The following is a 19,650-nucleotide window of genomic DNA, read 5'->3' as shown; positions in this document are numbered from 1 at the left end:
ATCTCCACTGTGACAATGCAATGCCTTTAGCATGATGAGTGAACTGAATGCCCAAGTAATAGTGCAAAGACCCCAAAATTGACATATCAAAAGTTTATTGCAAATTTTGTTTAAATGATGAAATCTAATCAGCATGTGTCCCTGTAAGCAAAAGATCATCAACATATAGACATATGATTGGCAAGGATTCCCTCTCTTTACATATGTAAAGAGTTGACTCTAATGAGCTGTTTATGAACCCTTGACTGAGTAAAAAAGCATCAATCTTTGCATACCAAGCTCGAGGAGCTTGTTTCAAACCATATAAAGCCTTTTTCAGCTTGCAGCCAAGTGTTTGGATCCCTCAATTGCAAAACCAATGGGCTACTGTACATACACTTCTTCTTGAAGTTCCCCATGTAAAAATGGTGTCTTTATATCAAGCCGATGCACAATCCATCCATAATGGGCAACCAAAGCAACCATAGACCTAATGGTAGTCATACGGGATGTAGGAGCAAATGTCTTCTCATAGTCAATGCCTTTTTTTTGTGCGTAGCCCTTGGCCACAAGCTTGACCTTATATTTGTTAATGGATCCATTTGCATTTCTTTTCAACTTATAGACCCATTTTGTACCAATGGCTTTCTTTCCAACATGCAAAGACACTAAATCCCATGTTTGATTCTTTAAGATGGAATCAAACTTAGCTTGCATTGCTGCCATCCAATGCACACTATGTTGTGCATCCTTAAAACGTTTAGGCTCCTCATCATCAAATGTATTTGCTGCCATAATAAACTTCATGGTATGTGCACCATCGTGCATACGAGCTTGCCTTCTAGTACGACCAGCGATAGATTCATCCAAATGATTATCTTTCATAGTTTGCAAACACCATCTAAGCATTTGCCTAGCCTCTTGACCGTGTACAAGCTCTTATTCAACATTTTGCCGAATATTCAGATTAGCCATGGGCTGATTTTTTGCATTACCCAATGGTTGAACATCAAGTTTACTTGCTGAAGCTCCAGTTGTGTCACCGAAAGAAATGGGCAGCAGCCCTTCAAATACATCATTGGCAGCCTGATATGTGTCAAAACCAGCAAGGAATAATTCTGATTTTTCATTGAAAACCACATTCCTATTGACAAATACTTTTTTAGAGATAGGATCATATAATCTATATCCTTTGCTCTCACTGCTGTACCCCACAAAAATGCATTTAACAACCTTGTTATCTAACTTGTTCTTGAGTACCTTGGGAATGTGTGCATATGCAAGATATCCAAAAATATAAAAATGCCCAATAGAGGGTTTTTAGTTGTTCCAAGTCTCAAAAGGCGTAACATTCTTTAATGCCTTGGTGGGGCATCTATTCAAGACATGGCAAACACACATTATTCCTTCCATCCAAAAACTGTGTCGCAAGCTCTTTGCTTTCAACATACATCTGGCCATCTTAATGAGTGACTGATTTTTGCAACCTCATTCTGTTGTGGAGTATAAACAGTAGTGTATTGATGAATGCCTTTTTGCTTTAAAAAAGAATTCAACATAGAGGACATGCATTTTGCTTCTTGGTTTGAATAGAGAGTCTTTACCTTGCAGTTAGATTGATTTTCAGCAAGTGCTATAAAAGCCAAAAATGCATTATACACTTTTGACTTTTTCACCAAAGAGTAGACTCAGCAAAAACAAGTCATTAATGAAAGTGACAAAATAGTAACAACCACCCAATGACTTTGTTTTCATAGGGCCACATACATCTGAGTGTACAATTTGTAAATTGGATGTTGCTCTAAAAGCAACATTATGGGGAAATAACAATTGCACATTTTTCCAAAAATACATCTCTTGCATATATGCTCAGGAGGTTTCTCCAAGAGAGGTAAGCCATCGAGCATTTATGTACGCTGCATGAGCATCAAGCTATCATAGTTTTCATGCCCCATGCGAGCATGCCATAACTCCGCTTGTGACATAGCAAGAGTGAGAGTGGATGCTAGATAGATTGATTGATCAATTGAAAAAGCATCCAACTCATATTCCCATGACATAGAATGCTAGCCAAAATCAAAGTCATGTGTTTTTTAATCTCTCACTATATATTTGTCATCATTAAAGGTGACTTGCAAACCACATCTTGCCAAATAAGAAATATTTAATAAATTCTTCTTTATGCCTTGCACAAACAAGGCATCTTGCCAGCGGAGAATAGAGCTATCATTGGCTATCAACACAAACTCCCCAATGTCTCTAACAGGGTATGATGTATTGTTGGCACATTGTATAGAGTTGCTAACCGGGGCTGCAATAACAGAAGCAAACAAATCTATGTAAGATGTGATGTGCTTGGAAGTACCACTGTCAAAAAATCATGTGCTCGCATCCTCAATAGAGCTAGCGGCTCTATTAGCTCACAAAGAGTCATAACTGCATGTGTAAAAACAATAGTTCCTATTTGTGACAAAGAGTGCAGACTCAGTGGTAGTAGAAGGTGTATAAAAAACAAACATCCTTGACTCCTTTTTCTCCTTGGCTATGTGTTTTCTACATTCAGTGATATATTGTTTGGCTTCTTGCAATAGTGGCACTTGCCTTTCTTGGCTTGCGTGCCCCCATGTTTCTTGCTACCTTGTGAATTGCCTAAAGTCTGAGAGCTCTGTGGAGCATTTTTTGCTTGGTTGCCCTTGCCCTTTTGCCTTGCCATAAAAGCTTGCTCAGAGGCTATAACATCCACATCATTGTTCTTTCTTGTCTACTCCTCCTCTAAAGAGCAAATTGACCAATTGAAGGAATGTAAGCAGCTGTAGGAAAATCCTCATGGTGAGGTTCAAGGCCATATGAAAGGCCAAGTACGAGGGTGGCAATGAATTTGAGGTAGAAGATATCAATTGCGCATCTAAGCAATACTCATCTACATTCATAAGCTGCTCACGCAAGTCCTAAATTTTATTTAGATGATCGTGCATAGAATCACCCTCATCCATCTTTACAATCTCAAGCTCTTTTTTCAAGAAAGAGATGCACGTCTTGTTCTTTCTAGCAAACATCTGCTCTAAGGTTAGCCATGCTTCTCGTGAAGAAGCTGTAGATCGAATGTGAGGGATGAAGGACCGTTGAACTGCTGATGCAATCAACGACAAAGTGTGTGCATCCCGTGTATCCCATGCTTTTTGTGCTGTTGATCTCTAGGGAAGTGGCTGAGCTGGAGTGGGCTGAATAGGCTGAGTTGCCTGTTGTCCATGTGGAGCCACAACTCCGGGCCGAACTTCACCACTGATATAATCCCAAAGATTCTTTGCAACCAGCACATTCTTCATCATAAAGGACCAGAGGGAGTAGTTGTTGCCATCAAACCTATCCTCCTTGGATACATATGTAAATACATCACCTCATTGATTTGCTATGATAAATGTCACTGATCAGCGAGTAAACGAGCAATCCTCCAGCTGGACCAACCTGGAAATCTCAGAATTTCTAGAAATTACAGCAAGTACTTTGCTGTAATTAGCAAATTTAATCACACTGAGTAAAAAACTATGTGAAATGCATGCTGTCCAAGGTGCAATAAGTGCTCAGCAGCAGTGAAAATGCAAAAGCCCCAAAATTTTATCTCAAAATGCACGAAATCAGTCTATTTCAGACTGTCACAGATGTACATTTGTTAATCTTTGAGCTGACTGCAAAAGGCCCAAATGTCTGGCCCCAAATTCACAAAAACTCTGCAGTAATTGTGTCCTAGACAGGTGCTGGAACTGAGATTGCCTGCCTGGGCAAAAGCCCCTTCCAAAGAATTAAATTTGAATAAAAAATTGATAAAATTTGCTTGTTTGTTACCTCTGGTTTGGGTCAGGAACTGGCGGTGCAGACTAGGTTGCGACTGAAGGCGGTGCAGACTAGGTTGCATCAGGAACTGGCAGGCAGACCTGTGGCGGCTTTGGCGACGTAGGCTGGCGGCTTTGCAGTTGAGGTGGCTGGAGCTGGAGGCATCAGCACTAGTGGATAGAACAGATGAAGGGCAGCAGCACTGGTGGCGTTGGCTGCTAGTAGACGACCTGGTGGTGGTGCAGATAGCTGCTGCAGATTGAGGCAACAGCTCACCAAGCTGAAGCTAGAGCTGGGCAAGTAGTTGTGAGCTCCGAGTAGAGACTAAGTTGACCTCAGCTTTGATACCAAATGTGAGGAAGGACAGATTGAAGCTGAGCTGAGAGTACAGTTGACAGTGTAGAGTGTGAGAGCATGACACCCGATACAATAATCTCAAGTGTAAGGTGCAAGTACAAAGTACAACCCTTAAACCTTAGGGTTGTAAGAGGGTGTTCACACTTGAAGAGTGTGAAACACGATAAGTGCTTAAAATTGTGTAACATAGGCACATAAAATAAAAGAAATAAATCTAGGGGAAAAAACCTCTCATGCAAAGAGTAAAAAGTGCCCTAGTGCCTTAGTAAAGATCACCGACATTCCTCTGTGAGTGTGGGCGTGAGTCAAACCCAACAATAGGCACTTCACGAAAGCTTTTGGATATAGAGTCATTCACTCAAGTTTGGTGTCTTCATGCATTGATGAGCCAAGAGCAATGGTGTATGTACAATGGCAGAACCCTTTTCTTTGTAAATGAGAATGCAATATGTCTCTATTGTTGTTTTCATAAGGGCAAACTTCTGGGTTGCATGGCCTTGGCACAAAAGCATGTTTGAACTCTTTTTAAGTCCAAATATCTGCTAAATGCCTTACTAAAATATCAGTTTTCAATGTGCGAACTGTTGGGTGATGGTTTGGCACAAAAGCATGCTGTATTATCTCTTGCAATTATGGCTTTCTGGTGTCTCATGCAATTATATATTTGTGAAATATTGTAGTATATATTGGTGCCTTTGTCAGTTTAGAATGGGCAGAATCCAAAAAACACTTATAGATAATAATTGTGCCAGCTTTCTGCTGCGTAGCTAAACTTGGTTCTGGCCTTCCCAACTTTCCCTGGATTGTTAATATCTTGCTATTTTAGAAGAAGCCATTGCTCAAAATGACTAGTAAGCATCGTGTCATGGTTGCAGATTGCATTGGATCAGCCTTCAATGCGAAAGGTAGAATGCAATGCCCTAACTGTCGGCAGGTGGAACAGGGACAGTGGCTGTATGCAAACGGTTGCTTTCTACACGAAGATTTTGTTGATGAGTTTACTTTTGAAGATGATCCAGAGGTCTATAATGGAGCAACCAATGTGGTGAGATTTCAATTGTTAAGCAATTTACAGTAGGACTTGTGACTTGCATTATGTGTGGGTTCACAGAACTGCAAGTGCACTTGTGAGGTTGACAATCTAAATATATTTTACATTGTTTAAATAATCAAGGCATCATTTTACTTTCTTTTCATAAGCCATTCAAATATATGTGCACACAACTCAAAGAACAGTTGATTATTTTACAAAGCTGAAAGTAATTGTGATGGGTAATATTCTGTAACCCTTAGCCTTTTCACTGAGACAAATTGACTGCGGGCATCGCAAAAATATTTCATTTATCATTTGTATGTCCGACAACTACTTAAGGAGTTAACTTCATTCAAACAGTATCAACATCTGCCAGCTTACACTTGTGGAGAATGTGGAGCTGAATTACCTTTTGAAAAAAATGTTTTATACCTCATTGCTGTATTGCAGAGGTCTTCTTGCACTAGCAATCCATAAGTAGGACAGGAATCTATGGTAAATACCCTTGGTAGAATGGGAACAATGGTTTGTAATATCCATATGAAAGAGAAATTAGTGTATAGGTAAGGGGTACAGTATTTACAGTATCCATAAGAAAGAGAATTTAACCTATAGAGAAGAGTTGCATTATATTGTGCAAGCAACATTATTCAGGAAAAATGAGCTCACATGATACAGTTCCAATGTGTGGGTACAATGCCTCAAGTTGTTTGCATTCAGATAAGGTTTCTACAATCTGAAGTATATCTCTTCTAGATGTGGGCTGCATGTGTAGGACAATTTCGGGAGCATTTAAGCTGCCTAAACATGATCTTCTTTTTCACTCTTTCTCAAGTGATGCAAGTCTCTTTTCATTCGTTTTCGCACTTGCAAAGCTAGAATGAAATTTAGAAGAGGCTACCTAAATGAATTCCTTGAAAGCTTATGAAGAATCTGCGTGTTTGCTTATCACAACTTTTGTTTGAAACAACTGAATTTCAACAAAATGATGATCTTGATTGTAAAGCAGGAATTGAGAATTGAACACTCAGTCAAGAGTCCACTGGAAGGTGTATGGAGTAGAACTCTATGGAAGAATTGGGTTGAAGCTTTGCAAATGTAGCTTGATAAACTAAGCATGCTTTTGTGTGTAAGTTTGAAAGGCAACTGAATTAGCTAGGGTTGAGAACTAAAACCTGCCTCACATCAATGCCAGAAACAATGTTCCGTAGATTCTTTGCGATGAGGGCATGCCTCATCATATAAGCCCACATAGGATACTTTGTGTTGTCGAGCTTGCCAAGCATGCCAAATAAGTCATTATTATTGCTGATCATGGTGACTGATCAGCAAACAATGGCTGCCAATAGATGAAAAGGGAGAGAAAATAATCACCGTGAAGTAGGGGGGTGGCCAACCATGATTACAATAGCTTGTTGCTGACTTAGAATCCTGGGTCCAAAGGCACACGATACCTTTCTCCTTCCTTAATTTGAAGGGATAAAGAGAGAGTATGCTGAGATTGAAGAGGTATAATCAATGTACCTTACTTGGTGTTCAAATGATGTAGTGGACAAAAGCATCTAAGCTAGTAGAGGTGGTATGAATTTGTCTTTGAAGAGAGAGAAAATCAGTTTTTCAGATGGCTCCCTTTTCATCTTTATTACTAAGGAATTGTGGCAAACAAGGTTGAATATACTCCAATTGAAGGCTTTTTGATACGAGCCATCATCTTTGTGAAGAGATTCAAAACATTTTATAAAATTTAAGACTTTGAATCAGATGTCATCTACAGGCAGGTGATCTGGCCTCTAGTTTGGAGATGAGTCGATTGTTAGGAGAGGTAGTTTTTTGGAGGAATTTCTCTCCAATATCAGCTTCATTTGGGCTATTTAGTAGTACCCTCATTGTCTTTCCCACCTTACTAGTAGCAAATATAAGAAAGCTGAAAAGGTATGGATATAGTTTAGAGATGAGTTGATTGTTAGCAGAGGTGGTTTTTTGGAGGAATTTCTCTCTAGTATTAGCTTCATTTGATGGTTTATTGCTATTTAGTAGTACCCTCATTGTCTATCCCACCTTACTAGTAGAAAATATAAGAAAACTGGAGAGAGAGAGAGAGAGAGAGAGAGAGAGAGAGAGAGAGGGGGAGGGAGGTTAGTTTTTGTCAGAAATGCCAATTCTATGGGCAGTGCCCAATGTTTTAGTTAGTTGGTTTGTAGTGTGAACACAACTACATTAATCAATTGTGTCGCCACTTCTAGAGTTAGTTCTAGAATAAAATTAACTCTAGCTGAGTTAGGGACAGGTCTAACTTACTTAAGGCCTATTGTATTTTTATCCTATCATTCTAGCACTTGCATTTTGAGTGTGGAATTGTTACCCACTCTTGCCCATTGCCTTGTGTTCTCTCTCTCTCTCTCTCTCTCTCTTTCCATTTTCAACATTTGATATTAGAGTAGCTTCTATGCACGGATTCTGAACAGCCATTGTTAGCCAGTGCTGCTTTGTCAAGGTCTTGTTGCAACCAGCCAACGTTCAGCTTGAGGAAGAGAAGTTGCTGTTTTGGAGGAGGTGGTGATGCTCTTTTTCCATGTGCAGTCTAGCATGAAATTGTCACACATAGCCTCTCTCAGCCTTGTTCGTAATATTTTCAGCCGTGCCTACCATTTTCTCAACCTTGCCCACTATTTTCTCATCCTTGCTTGTCATTTTTTGCAGATTTGAGAAAAAATGTAAAAATTCTAAAATTTCAAATTTGGGGATTTTCGAAAACTTCCACAATTTCTTATCCATCTTACTCGTCTCATACCTAATTTCTAAGAAATTTTCAAACTCTCCACACTTCATGTCAAGAAATTTGGGGATTTTCAACAAACTTTTCTAATTTCTAAAATTTCTCAAAATTTCTTTTATGAAAGTTAGGGATTTTGCCCAATTTGAGTTTCCATGTGTGAATCTCCACCAAAATTGCCAACACTGGGCGATTTCTTCAACATTGGTGCGAGAAACTTCGGGATTTTCAAATTTCTAGCGCTAGCACACATCGTGAGCTAGATTCCAGTTGCTGGTTATTATTGGCATATGTCTTGAGGTGACATTTTTGCAGAATTTCAGATTGCAAGGCAAGAACTTCTTCAATCTGTTTGAAATTTCAAAAAGAAATTTAGGGCATTTGCCTTGCATATATTTGGCAGAAAATCAATGGTACAACAACATTTAATTGTTGCTACAGCTAGATTGAATAGTAAATTTAGGGAAAATTTAGAAATTTTGGTGAGAATCGACATTAGATTATTGGAATTTGTAATTTTGTGGCTCACAGTACGAGGCAGGTGTACTAAAGCAGCATACAGTAGTGCATTGCTATTATTCTTTTGGCTGAGTGCTATTTCGGGTGACATTGCACATATTTTGTCATTTGTGTGATAGTTTGGCACTTATTTGGTACTTCCAAGGGATTTTTGGTACTCTAAGGAGTACACACACTATACTTTAGTTTTGAAGTATTTGGTTGTAGAATTTTTACTCATTTTTGATAGCATGGCACATTAAGGCAACAATGATTAGAGTAACATCCTCAGTGTCCTCACTTAGGAGGATAAGCTTGATGGCTCCGATTACCCATTGTAGAGTTTTATGGTCCGTAACCTTCTTGTTATGAAGGATTTGTGGAACTTGTTGTGACTAAGAGGCCTTGTATCTCAGACACCTCATCATCACACTCAAGGACAGGTTGCTGGTGTTGTTGCTACTACTCCTCGTTCTCCTCCTTTTATGAGACCAAGATTTTCTACCTTTGTAGAGAGTTGGCAAATGTAAACATGGGTGAGGGTGATAGGACAGGGGGATCATCTTACTGGTATATAGGATTTGCGCGAGCAACTGCTCAATGTTGATGAGATCATTTAGGATGCCGAATTGGTGAACATTACCTTAAACTCTCTTTTAGAGTCATATCTTGGTTTTCACATCTCTTTGATGTTATCATTGAGGGGGGAGGGCAGCAAGCCCTTATCTGTGTGGAGTTGGAAGGCCTTTTCTTGCAAGAGGAGCAGGCTTGGAAGAATGTTGCTTTGCGTTCGGGTGATGTGGCTATGCTTTCCACGTTTAAAGGCAAGGGTAAAGCTAGGAAAAATGCACAAAACTAGCAAAAGGGTGATGCTAGATAGCCATCAAACAAGACTATCAAAGAATCAAATAAAACTAAGAAGAAGGAAAAATGCCATTATTGCAAGAAGCCAGGTCATTATATTGATGAGTGCCAAAAGAGATTGGTCAAGAAAAAGGACGACTCCGGTTTGATTGTCCAATAGGCATTAGCCAATAAATCAGTAGATGGTGATACTTCAGCCAACTTGGTAGAGGATGATTTTGTATTCCTTATGTGCAGTCATGATTCTTCTATGGTTGATTCTGCATTTAATACTGATGAAATGTAGCAAACATGGTATTTTGATAGTGGTGCTTCAAAGCATATCACTTCAAGGAATTTCTTGTTTACTTCTTGCATTCAGCCCTTGCTGGGAAGCGTGTCACATGTGTGAATAGTAGTAGCTATGATGTTTGTGGCATTGGGAGAGTGACTATTACTGTTGCAGATGGTTCATACTTTAGGCTACTAGATGTATTATTTGTGCATGTCATTACAAAGAAATTGTTGTCTATTTCAGCTTCAATAAGCATGGCTTTGAGGTTATCTTTAAGGATAATAAATGTATTGTCAGAGATAGAGGGACTATGCATGCAGACAGTCCGGTACTCTATACAAGGGTTTATTCTTGTTAGACACTTATGACCGACAGTCTCATGATGCTTTGGTAGTCACTAGTCTTACGCCCGTTGCAAAATGCAGAGCTTTGACATGCCTGTTATGGATATACAAGCTTTGGGAGTTTGATGATCCTTTAGAGGTGTCATATGGTAGATGTGGAAACTCCACGTTCTCATGGATACGAGGGATGTATTTTGGGCGAGATGCACAGGTTTTCCTTCAAAAAGAATGGTGCACTGCGTGCTGTCCAAAAAATGTATCTTATTCATTGTGATGTTTGTGGCCCCATGAGGACACATGCACTTGGGAGTCATCTCTATTTTGTTACATTTATTAATGATTACTCGAGGTATATATGGGTATATGGGTTGAAGGCTAATTTGATGTATTCATGCATTTTAAACATCTCGTGGCAAAGCTTGAGGCTGAAACTAGTTTAAAAGTGCAAACACTTCGTATAGATAGAGGGGGTTTGGGGGGGGGAGGAGGGAAGTACATTTCTTGTGCATTTGAGACATATATGTTGGATTGTGGCATTATCTATCAAGCCATTGTTAAAATGACTGCTCAGCAAAAGGGAGTTGTTGAAAGGAAGAATCACACTCTCATGGAAATGAATTGTTGTATGTTGAAAAGTAAGTGGCTGTCTCATAAATCTTGGTTAGAAGGGCTTCAATGTGCCAATCATGTATTGAATCGTGCACCTACAAAGAATGCTTGTTCTGAAAGAGCTTTGTGGGAAGCTTAATGATAAGGTTGTAAAATGGATTTTTATTGGCTATAGTTCGGAAAGCAAAGGCTATGAGGGGGGAAGTATATATCTCGTGCATTTGAGACATATTTGTTAGATTGTAGCATTGCCCATCAAGTCATTGTTAGAATGTCTCCTCAGTAAAATGGAGTTGTTGAAAGGAAGAATTGCACTCTCATGGAAATGAATTGTTGTATGTTGAAAAGCAAGGGGTTGTCTCATAAATTTTGGTTAGAAGGGCTTTAGTGTGCCAATCATGTATTGAATTGTGTGCCTACAAAGGCTTTGAACATGATCCCACCGTTCGAAGCTTGGCATGGCAAGAAACCCAAAGTTGATTACTCTGGGGTGTTTGGTCGCATAGCCTATGGGTATGTTCCGAAAGAGCTTCGCGTGAAGCTTGATGATAAGGTTGTAAAATGGATTTTTATGGGCTATAGTTCAAAAAGCAAAGACTTGCATGTATGACCCATGTAGAAGAAGGTGCTTGTTAGGGATGTCATATTTGCTGAAAATGCAGCATTTTCACATAACTAGTTTCAAATGCCAGCCACACATGGCATTGGTGACGTTTTTCAAGGCCTTTTATCACTTTCTTTGGAGTCCCTGCCTGCTGTAAATGGCAGGCCAGACTTGTTACAGCAGGCTGTTGCTGCTCTATTTACTCCCGAACAGCAGCGTATTGATGAGGGTTTTCCACATGTATGTAGGACGAGTTAGACTCCATTGAAACTAACTCTATATGGGATCTTGTGGACTTACCACCTGGCAAGAAGGCTATTGGCACAAAATGGGCTTTTAAACTTAAACAAGTTGATGGTAGAATTGATTGGTACAAAGTGTGGTTGGTAGCAAAAGGCTATGTGTAGAAAAAGGGCATAGATTATGAGAAAACTTTTGCTCCTACATCCCGTATGAGTACAGTGAGATGTGTGATTGCTATGGTTGTAAATTATGGTTGGAAAGCACATCTGTTGGACATCAAGATAACATTCTTGAATGGGGATTTGCATGAGGATGTTGGTGTCACAACCTCCAAGGTTCATGATTAAGGGGAAAGAGCACATGGTATGCAAGCTATGTAAAGCTCTTTATGGTTTGAAATAGGTTCCTCGTGCATGGTACTCTAAAATTGATGCTTATTTAGTCAGCAAAGGGTTCAAAAATAGTCTGATTGCTCCTACTCTGTGCATTAAGAATGAATTGGGGGACTTGCTGATTATCATTCATTATGTAGATGGCATGTTGCTCATTGGACCTAGAGAAGGAAAAATTGTATATTTTAAGATTGAATTAGCTATATTAGATATTGGTGTGCAAATCGGATGCTGTATGCGCGCGTAGTGAACACCGGAAGGTCCCCAAGAACAAATAACTCTACAAAAGCTTATAAAGCAAAAATAAAGGTTTGTACGACATGAGACGAAAAAAGACAAATTGGGTACAATCTCTCCCCATGCCTTATGTGAGGGCTTCACAATGTATGCATTTATAAATTTATTAATATCCAAGCTAAAAAATAGCCCAATTTACAATTAGTATGCTTTGGCTTTTGTATTTGCTTTTGCCCAAATAAAGAACAAAGCGTTTGGGTATCCAAAAAGTCGGACTGTGTCCAAATACAATGTCCAATAATGAAATTTTTAAACCGAGTGCCTATGCGCATATAAAATAATAAATGTTTGTCAAGCGCTTTAGTAAATAAGCACACCTAAATAAATATTGACGCCACGCCTTTAGTGATAAGATACACGTCTAAAAATGATAATTCTTCTACATACACACCATCGCCCGGTGCTTCCCAATGCCACTGTTGCTTGCTCTATACATCAATTGAAGCATTCACAATTGTTAGAAAATAATAAAATTAAATCCACAAAAGTGAATACTTAGCAGTCTTTAGCTACCAAATAAATAAATAGGTTGGAACTTTGTCCTAACCTTAATTTAATATGAGTGTACTCTAAACTCATAAACGTCCATTAATTTAAATATGTATTTTGTGGAATCACCCGCTGTGGAATCACCCACCTGCACATTAAATTAATCTGATGCTTGAAGAGGATAGGCGTCCCCGTCAACTTCTTGCACAAGGAATTCACCTTGTGTATGATCCTCGGCAAATAAGTATAGATTTATGGAATCCACCGAAAAACCTCATAGAATCCATCGTGGAATAAAAACCTAACGGAATCCACCGTGGTCTCACGGAATCCACTGTGGAATATGTCTCCTGGGGCATCAGATATGGGCTGTCTATACTATTATTTTGGGATTTAGTTCACCACCCAGAATTAGCATGGTATCTTCATGTCACAATCACAGTATATGAATAAGTTGTTACATAGGTTTAATATGCAAGATTGCAAACCTACGTGCACTCCTATGGAGCTAGGCTTAAAGCTATCTATGCATGATGGCTAAGAGATGTATGATGTTGCAATTTATAGCCAAGTTGTTGGTTGCCTCATTTACGTTTGCAACACATGTCCTAACATTCATTATGTAGTATCTCAGGTGAGGAAATATATGTGCAATCCGTGGACCACATATTGACAAGCTATTAAGTGGATGTTCAGATATTTGTAAGGTCCTCAGTTACATGCATTATTGTTTCTTGATTTTGGGGGGGGGGGGGGGGGGGGAAGACTTGCACTTACATGCTTACATTGATTTAGATTGGGCTAGTAATGCAGACACTAGGCAATCTACTAGTGGACAATGTTTCTTTCTAGGCCGCTCATGCTTTCATGGCTAAGTAATAAACAACCTATAGTGGCTACCTTGTCTTATGAGGTTGAGTATAGGGCAGCCTTCACGGAAACAGTGGAATGTGTATGGCTGTGTAGATCGTTGGTTGATCTATAGATTTCTTTGGATGGTCCTACACCCATTCTTTTTGACAGTCAGAGTGCTATTGTAGTGACACAACATCTTGTGTTTCATACTTGCATGAAACACATTGAGGTACATTAGCATTATGTCAGAGAGAGAGATGCTAGACAAGAGAGATCATTTTGATGCATGTTCCTACACAAGAGAATGTTGTTGACATTTTTACCAAAGGACTTCCTCCTAAGAAGTTTTAGGCTTTTTGAAAGTCCTTGAACTTGCTACCCTTTGGTGATCTATCTTCTTGTACTTCTACCACATTGGCACTTCAAGGGGATGTTAGAATTTGCCAATTCTCTGGGAAGTGTCCAATGTTTTAGTTAGTTGGTTTGTATTGTGAACACAACTACATCAATAAGCTGTGTCACCACTTCTAGAGTTAGTTCTCGGGTAAAATTAACTCTAGTTGACTTAGGAATAGGTCTAACTTACTTAAGACCTATTGTGCATTCATTTGATAATTCTAGCACTTGCTCATTGTCTTGTGCTCTCTCTCTCTCTCTCTCTCTCTCTCTTCCATTTCCAACAGTTTTGATGGTCGCAAGGCCAATATCCGGAAAAGGTCGGTTTGGATGATATCTTTGTATATGGGGATGTAGAGGGGATTGTGTTGCCCTAACCATTTGAGGGACGACCCCTTGCCCCCAAGTGGCAGGGCTTCATGTAAGTGGGGAGGTTTGTAACGGATATTAGTTGTGGTAGAGTAGAATAAAACTAAGGAAAGGAGTTGAGAAGAAAATGATGGCATGGCCAAGCATTAAGGGCAAATAGTGTAGCTTGTAGGGGTGGTGCGGGCATGGCAGGATGGGGCGAGTGAAACAAGGGTAGGGGTGGCTAGGGCAAGAGAGAGTGAGAGTTTAATGATGAAATCATGCAAGATGCAAGTAATCTTAGTGTGATTGCCTTAGTGATTTTATCTTGGAAATCTAGTGTGTTCCTTATGGCATCTCTACTTGTGGATGCAAAGGTGGAGGTGCTTTAAAGTATCCAAGGCTTTGGCTTTTTATTTGGCCACTTCAAGCTGGTTGACCCCCATTATATGGGTAATTAACCCATTCGGCCTCATATCATAGCCCACTCTATGCTTGTCTAGAGACATCCTATAGTTTCACATTGCATCTATTCATGTTGCACTAGAGTGGATCTTTAGTTCACAATATCCTAGTTGAGCAGATCTATGCACAACCTTTCTAGTGATTCTTTAGGGAAATCCTTAGAAACTTTCCCAAATCAAAATTACATTCAATCAGACGAATTGTACTTTTATGCTTATGTGCTAAGGTTTTGTCACAAGAGAGGTATAGCATGTATTCCAATTCTCAATTTGGTTCATTTGCACTTTGGACACATGGTCAATTGAAACACTCTTAAGAATCAAATTGCTTCATTGTCTTTTATGATGTGCCATGGGCTTCTTTTTTGGCCTTCTTGGGTGCTTTTCGTTGCTTATCATTGGCAAGCAGTGAAGTGTGTCTATAGATACCTCAAAGGCACCTGGGATTTAGGCCTTTTCAACATGGTTGATACTTCACTTACTAGCATGGGTTTACAAAACGTGGTTGGGCTGGTTGGTGAGATGCTCATGTCTCTCAAGAGTGGCAATATTTTCAAGTTGTGTACTTTTATTTCTTGGTTTAGTAAGAAGCAGACCATAATTGCTGTTTCTAGTTGTTGCAAGTACAAAGCAACTTTTTTACAGCTAGTGGAGTTTGCAAGTTTACTAATAGATCTTCATATTCACTAGATGACAATCCTTTCCATTGATTTTTAAGAGTAATTTGGCCATCGCACAAAATCTAGTATTTCATGCCAGCAGAAAGCATATTGCGGTAGATTATCATTATGTTCGTGAATGCTTGTCAAAAGAAGATTTTTAGTAGTGTTATGTACCCAATAAATGTAACTTTGTAGATATGTTTTACGAAGGCTCTTCGTTGACCTAAGCCTCAAGCTTTCCAGCATGGTTTGAACTAGGTACCTTTTTAAATATGATTTTCATTTTTTGTATAGCTATAAATTGTTATATCCATTTGGATGAACTTGCATAACCATGACCTTATAACTATTTCTATGTTTTGATATATTTTCCTAGATTTATTGGTCCATACCATGGAGGGGGGTTTGTTGGCTATCTCATGGGCTTCCCATTGATGCTGTTTGTCTCCCGGTGCGATCTTCCTAGACACGCGAACAATCACTTGAAAACAGTTAGGACAGTTAGTGCACCTAGCACAGTTAGGGTTAGGGTTTCTTAGGACAATCAATACAATTGCTTTGGCCATTGCATAGAATCTAGTATTCCATGCCAATACAAAGCATATTGAGGTACTATGTCATTATGTTCATGAACGCATGTCGATGTCTCAACAAGAGATATTTAGTTGTCTTATGTACCCATTGAAGGTAACTTGGCAGATCTGTGTACGAAGGCTCTTCCTTGATCTAAATCTCAAGCTTTTTGGCATGGTTTGGACTAGATACCTTTTAAATATGGTTATTCATTCTTTGTATAGTTACAAATTGCTATTTCCATCTAGATGAACTTGCACAATCATGACCTACATATATTTCTATGTTTTGAGATAGTTTAATTTTTCCTAGATTTATTGGCTCATACATTGGGTTTGGGGGGTGTGTTGGGTTGGCTACCTATTGATGCCATGTGTCCCTTGGTACGAGCTGCCTAGACACACTAACAGTCACTTAAGAGCAGTTAAAATGGTTCCTACACCTGTCAGAGTTAGGGTTAGGGTTTCTTAGGATAGTGAATATGGTTAACCCTAGGGTTTTCTACTTGAATACATTTTGTGTATTCTAGCATACCCAAACACACACACATGCACATGCAGACAAACACACTGCACATGCGTGCACAGAGAGAGAGAGAGAGAGAGAGAGAGAGAGAGAGAGAGAGAGAGTTTTACGAAAAAAAAGAGAGAGAGAGACTAAAACTTGAAATAAATTCTGGTTGGCCTTAGATTGAAACTTTATTTTGTAATTCCAAAGATCGTTCCATTTTGCTGGTTTCCAAAGTCCTGGCAACTATGCTTGTAGCGAGTTTCTCATCCTTTCTTAAGTGCAAATATGAAGCTTTTGTGTCTGAATTTCATTGCACTAAGCACTCAAGACACACATCTTAGGCTTTCTCTTGCTGTTGACATCTCTTTCATGTTTGAGAGAGCTCACTTTCAATTCCTTATCAAAGCTGGTATTGCAAGAGGATACATTGCAAAGTATTTCCACCAGTTGTATTCTGTGCTGGTAATAATTGAAAGGATTTGAATCCTAAGAGTACTATCTTTTGTGCAGCAATTTGGCCATACCCCATGGTGTCCTCATCAGGGTGCATATGCACACATTCCCCTGACTATGGAGTAAGTTTCGACCTAAATTATTATAGTTCATGACATCCTCTCTTTCACCACATCTGTTTATAACTTTATTTGTGTGTCATATTCTGGCAGGGATTTGAACAACTTTACAAATGGCTGTAAGTGGATGTTTGAACTTTGGCTTGTCGGATTATTTATATGGAATTTACAATCACACTGTATTATGTTGGGTTCAGTATTATACAGCATTCTTTATAAAACACCCTGATTACTGATCACTGCAGACATGGAGCCATTATTAAATCCGAGACCGGGAACAAGATCACCTGCTACCATACATCTTTGCCCTTATCTTGCTGTGCAAGGTTTGTCTACTGGAGGACTCACACACCAAGTTGATGATTTCCTTGCTCTGCATGCTGGCAATCGGTCAGCTAGAAACACAAGGAGGGCTGCAGGCATCTCTATCAACAGAAATCCTGCACATCAACAGGTCTCTAGCAGCATGTCCATGCCACATGAAGCTTCTCAGAATTACAATGCCAACGGAAGGTTTCTGCATCCAGGTGGTAGCAGATATTTTGTGGGGAGTCACCAATCTGTCCATACGGGGTGAGATCTTCTACATGCCAGAGACCAAAGTGTGAAGTGTTTGTAATGCTCTTATGCTCCTGTTTTGTGCCCCCCCCCTTTTTTCCTCATGCATATGCTGTCTGTATGTAGGCCCAGCCAGGGACAGAATTTTACGGGTCATTCTGGGCAATTAATGGGACAAGTTCCACAATTTCAAAATGCACAAGGATTATATAGTCATTCCCATGTCCAATCAACACATGGAATCCGGAATGGATATGTCAGCAGCAGGCAAGCTAGACCAAGTGAAATGCTTCCAACCCCTTCACAAAGAATAACACATGCTTCTCCTTCCTCGGAACAGGCTTGGATTAATGAGCCTTTAAATGATTATGGTTCTTGGGTGGCCCCAAATGCGATTGGGCAAAGCACGAGTCAAGTCGCAGGGGCAAGTGGACTAGGGTGGACAGCAGCAGGAAATCAAATTGATCCCTGGTCAGGAGGATTTTATGCTCCTCAGGCTCCGTATCTAAGCTCTAGCCATTGGTTGGCCTGGGTTCCAACCAGGGGTAATCAAAGTCAAAGAACTGTACCTAATACAGCTCACAGTGCATTTCCTGCAGCTGTATTCCCAAGGCCTTCTGTCTCATCTGATGGACTTCCTGAACAGACATCAGAAGGAAGTTACTCCTGGGTCCATGGGGTCCGCTAATATCAGAGGAAGCTCAATGTGATTATGATGTGCCAAATAAAGGGTTAATTTCTGGCAATTTGATGGCTGGATGTTTGAAAATGGAGTTGTTCATCTGTACCTTGTGTTCACTCCTTGGCTACTAGAATATCGTGGAGGAATGAGCCTTCAGAAGAATCTTGGCTTCTGTACCTCAAATGCTGATGGTTGATATTGAACTTTTTGACCATATTGTTTGATGCCCAGTTTTTTGGACCTAATATTGACTTTGTGTGAGGGCACTTCTCATAGCCTGTCAAAAACTGGTAAGGCTGTGCAGAAAGCATTCTCTAAGCGTGCTTATGGACATATTTTGTAAATAAAGTTATTTTCCTGCCTTGAGATAATGTTCGAAATCTGTGCTTGTTTTGGTTTACTGCTGTTTCTTTTGATGCTAATCTTCATAATTCGTTATAATGTCCTGCAGGATTCCTATATTTTGGTTCTAGAGTCACCTTAGAGCATGGATACTCTCTTATTTTACGTGATACGAATTAAATCTCTGTTTTGTGTGGCTGAAGTACTGTCACTCTTGATTTGAAGGTCCTTCAAGTTTGGTTACCTCAATGAATTTTTCGAGGCTGATTACCTCAATGAATTTTCAGATTGTTCAAGTATCATCAGTTGGGCTCGGATCTTGTCTGTCAATTTGTCATGGTATTGTTACCTCATTTGTGCAGGTTCCCATTGAATAATCTCTACCTTGATCTGAAATTGGCTAATTGAAATCTTGTCAATCTATTGACATTCAATATTGTTTTGTCAGTCACATGACTTACTGAAGGCCTTGGGATGGGCATCAACTCCTAAGCATGGTTTAGGATGGAAACATTTGATTTTGGGCTTTCAGAAGCTTCTCATCCTTGATATGCCTTGGCATTTGCATTGACAATCCGTTTGCATGCACATTGTTGATATGCTTTGGCATTTGTATTGACAAGCTGTCTATATGCAGTGTATGTAAAGAGCATTTCTTTTTACTATTTGGACCCTCTATACATAATCTTCTACTTCTATTCAAGGAATGTGACTGGATACTAAGCTATTGTGGACAGTTTTCGTAAGAATTAGGGAAATCTAGTGTTCCTAATTGCTTCATATTGGAATTTTAAATTAAAAAGTGGCATTTGTTAAGGCTTTACCTCTAATATGACACTCTTGGACTATGGACTCTAGCGAGCTCCATTCACACGTTGTGATGATGTATGTAGGCTGATGGTATGGCACAATATTTGTGCATGTTGTATCTTAAGTATATAGGGAAACATGGTGCAAGCTATAGATGTGGCTTGCAGTTGCTTTAGATTTTTATTATTTGTTCCTCTATATTGAAAATTTTGGATGTAGTCCAAGATAATATCACATACTCGTTCATTTGCTTTAGATTTTTATTCTTTGTTCCTCCTTCACATTGAAAAA

The 19,650-nt window shown here is 39.4% G+C and overlaps 1 protein-coding gene across 1 annotated transcript in view; it reads left to right on the top strand.

The window, feature by feature from the left end:
• The window catches only part of LOC148030934 (uncharacterized), a 40,469-nt gene extending 21,891 nt beyond the window's left edge, over positions 1 to 18,578 (top strand). Inside the window, exons 2-6 of the mRNA XM_087684484.1 lie at positions 5,043 to 5,212; positions 16,906 to 16,970; positions 17,061 to 17,086; positions 17,213 to 17,540; positions 17,652 to 18,578. Coding sequence (XP_087540610.1) covers positions 5,043 to 5,212; positions 16,906 to 16,970; positions 17,061 to 17,086; positions 17,213 to 17,540; positions 17,652 to 18,213 — 1,151 coding nt within the window. The 3' untranslated portion in view covers positions 18,214 to 18,578. The remainder of the gene's footprint in view (positions 1 to 5,042; positions 5,213 to 16,905; positions 16,971 to 17,060; positions 17,087 to 17,212; positions 17,541 to 17,651) is intronic.
• Positions 18,579 to 19,650: the final 1,072 nt, after the last annotated feature.

This window comes from Lygodium microphyllum, chromosome 9 (assembly GCF_053477565.2).
Source record: "Lygodium microphyllum isolate KBCC chromosome 9, Lygodium_microphyllum_v1.1.10, whole genome shotgun sequence".
Lineage (NCBI taxonomy): Eukaryota > Viridiplantae > Streptophyta > Polypodiopsida > Schizaeales > Lygodiaceae > Lygodium > Lygodium microphyllum.
Note: the sequence above shows the minus strand (reverse complement) of the source record. Positions and strands in the feature narration are given on the sequence as shown.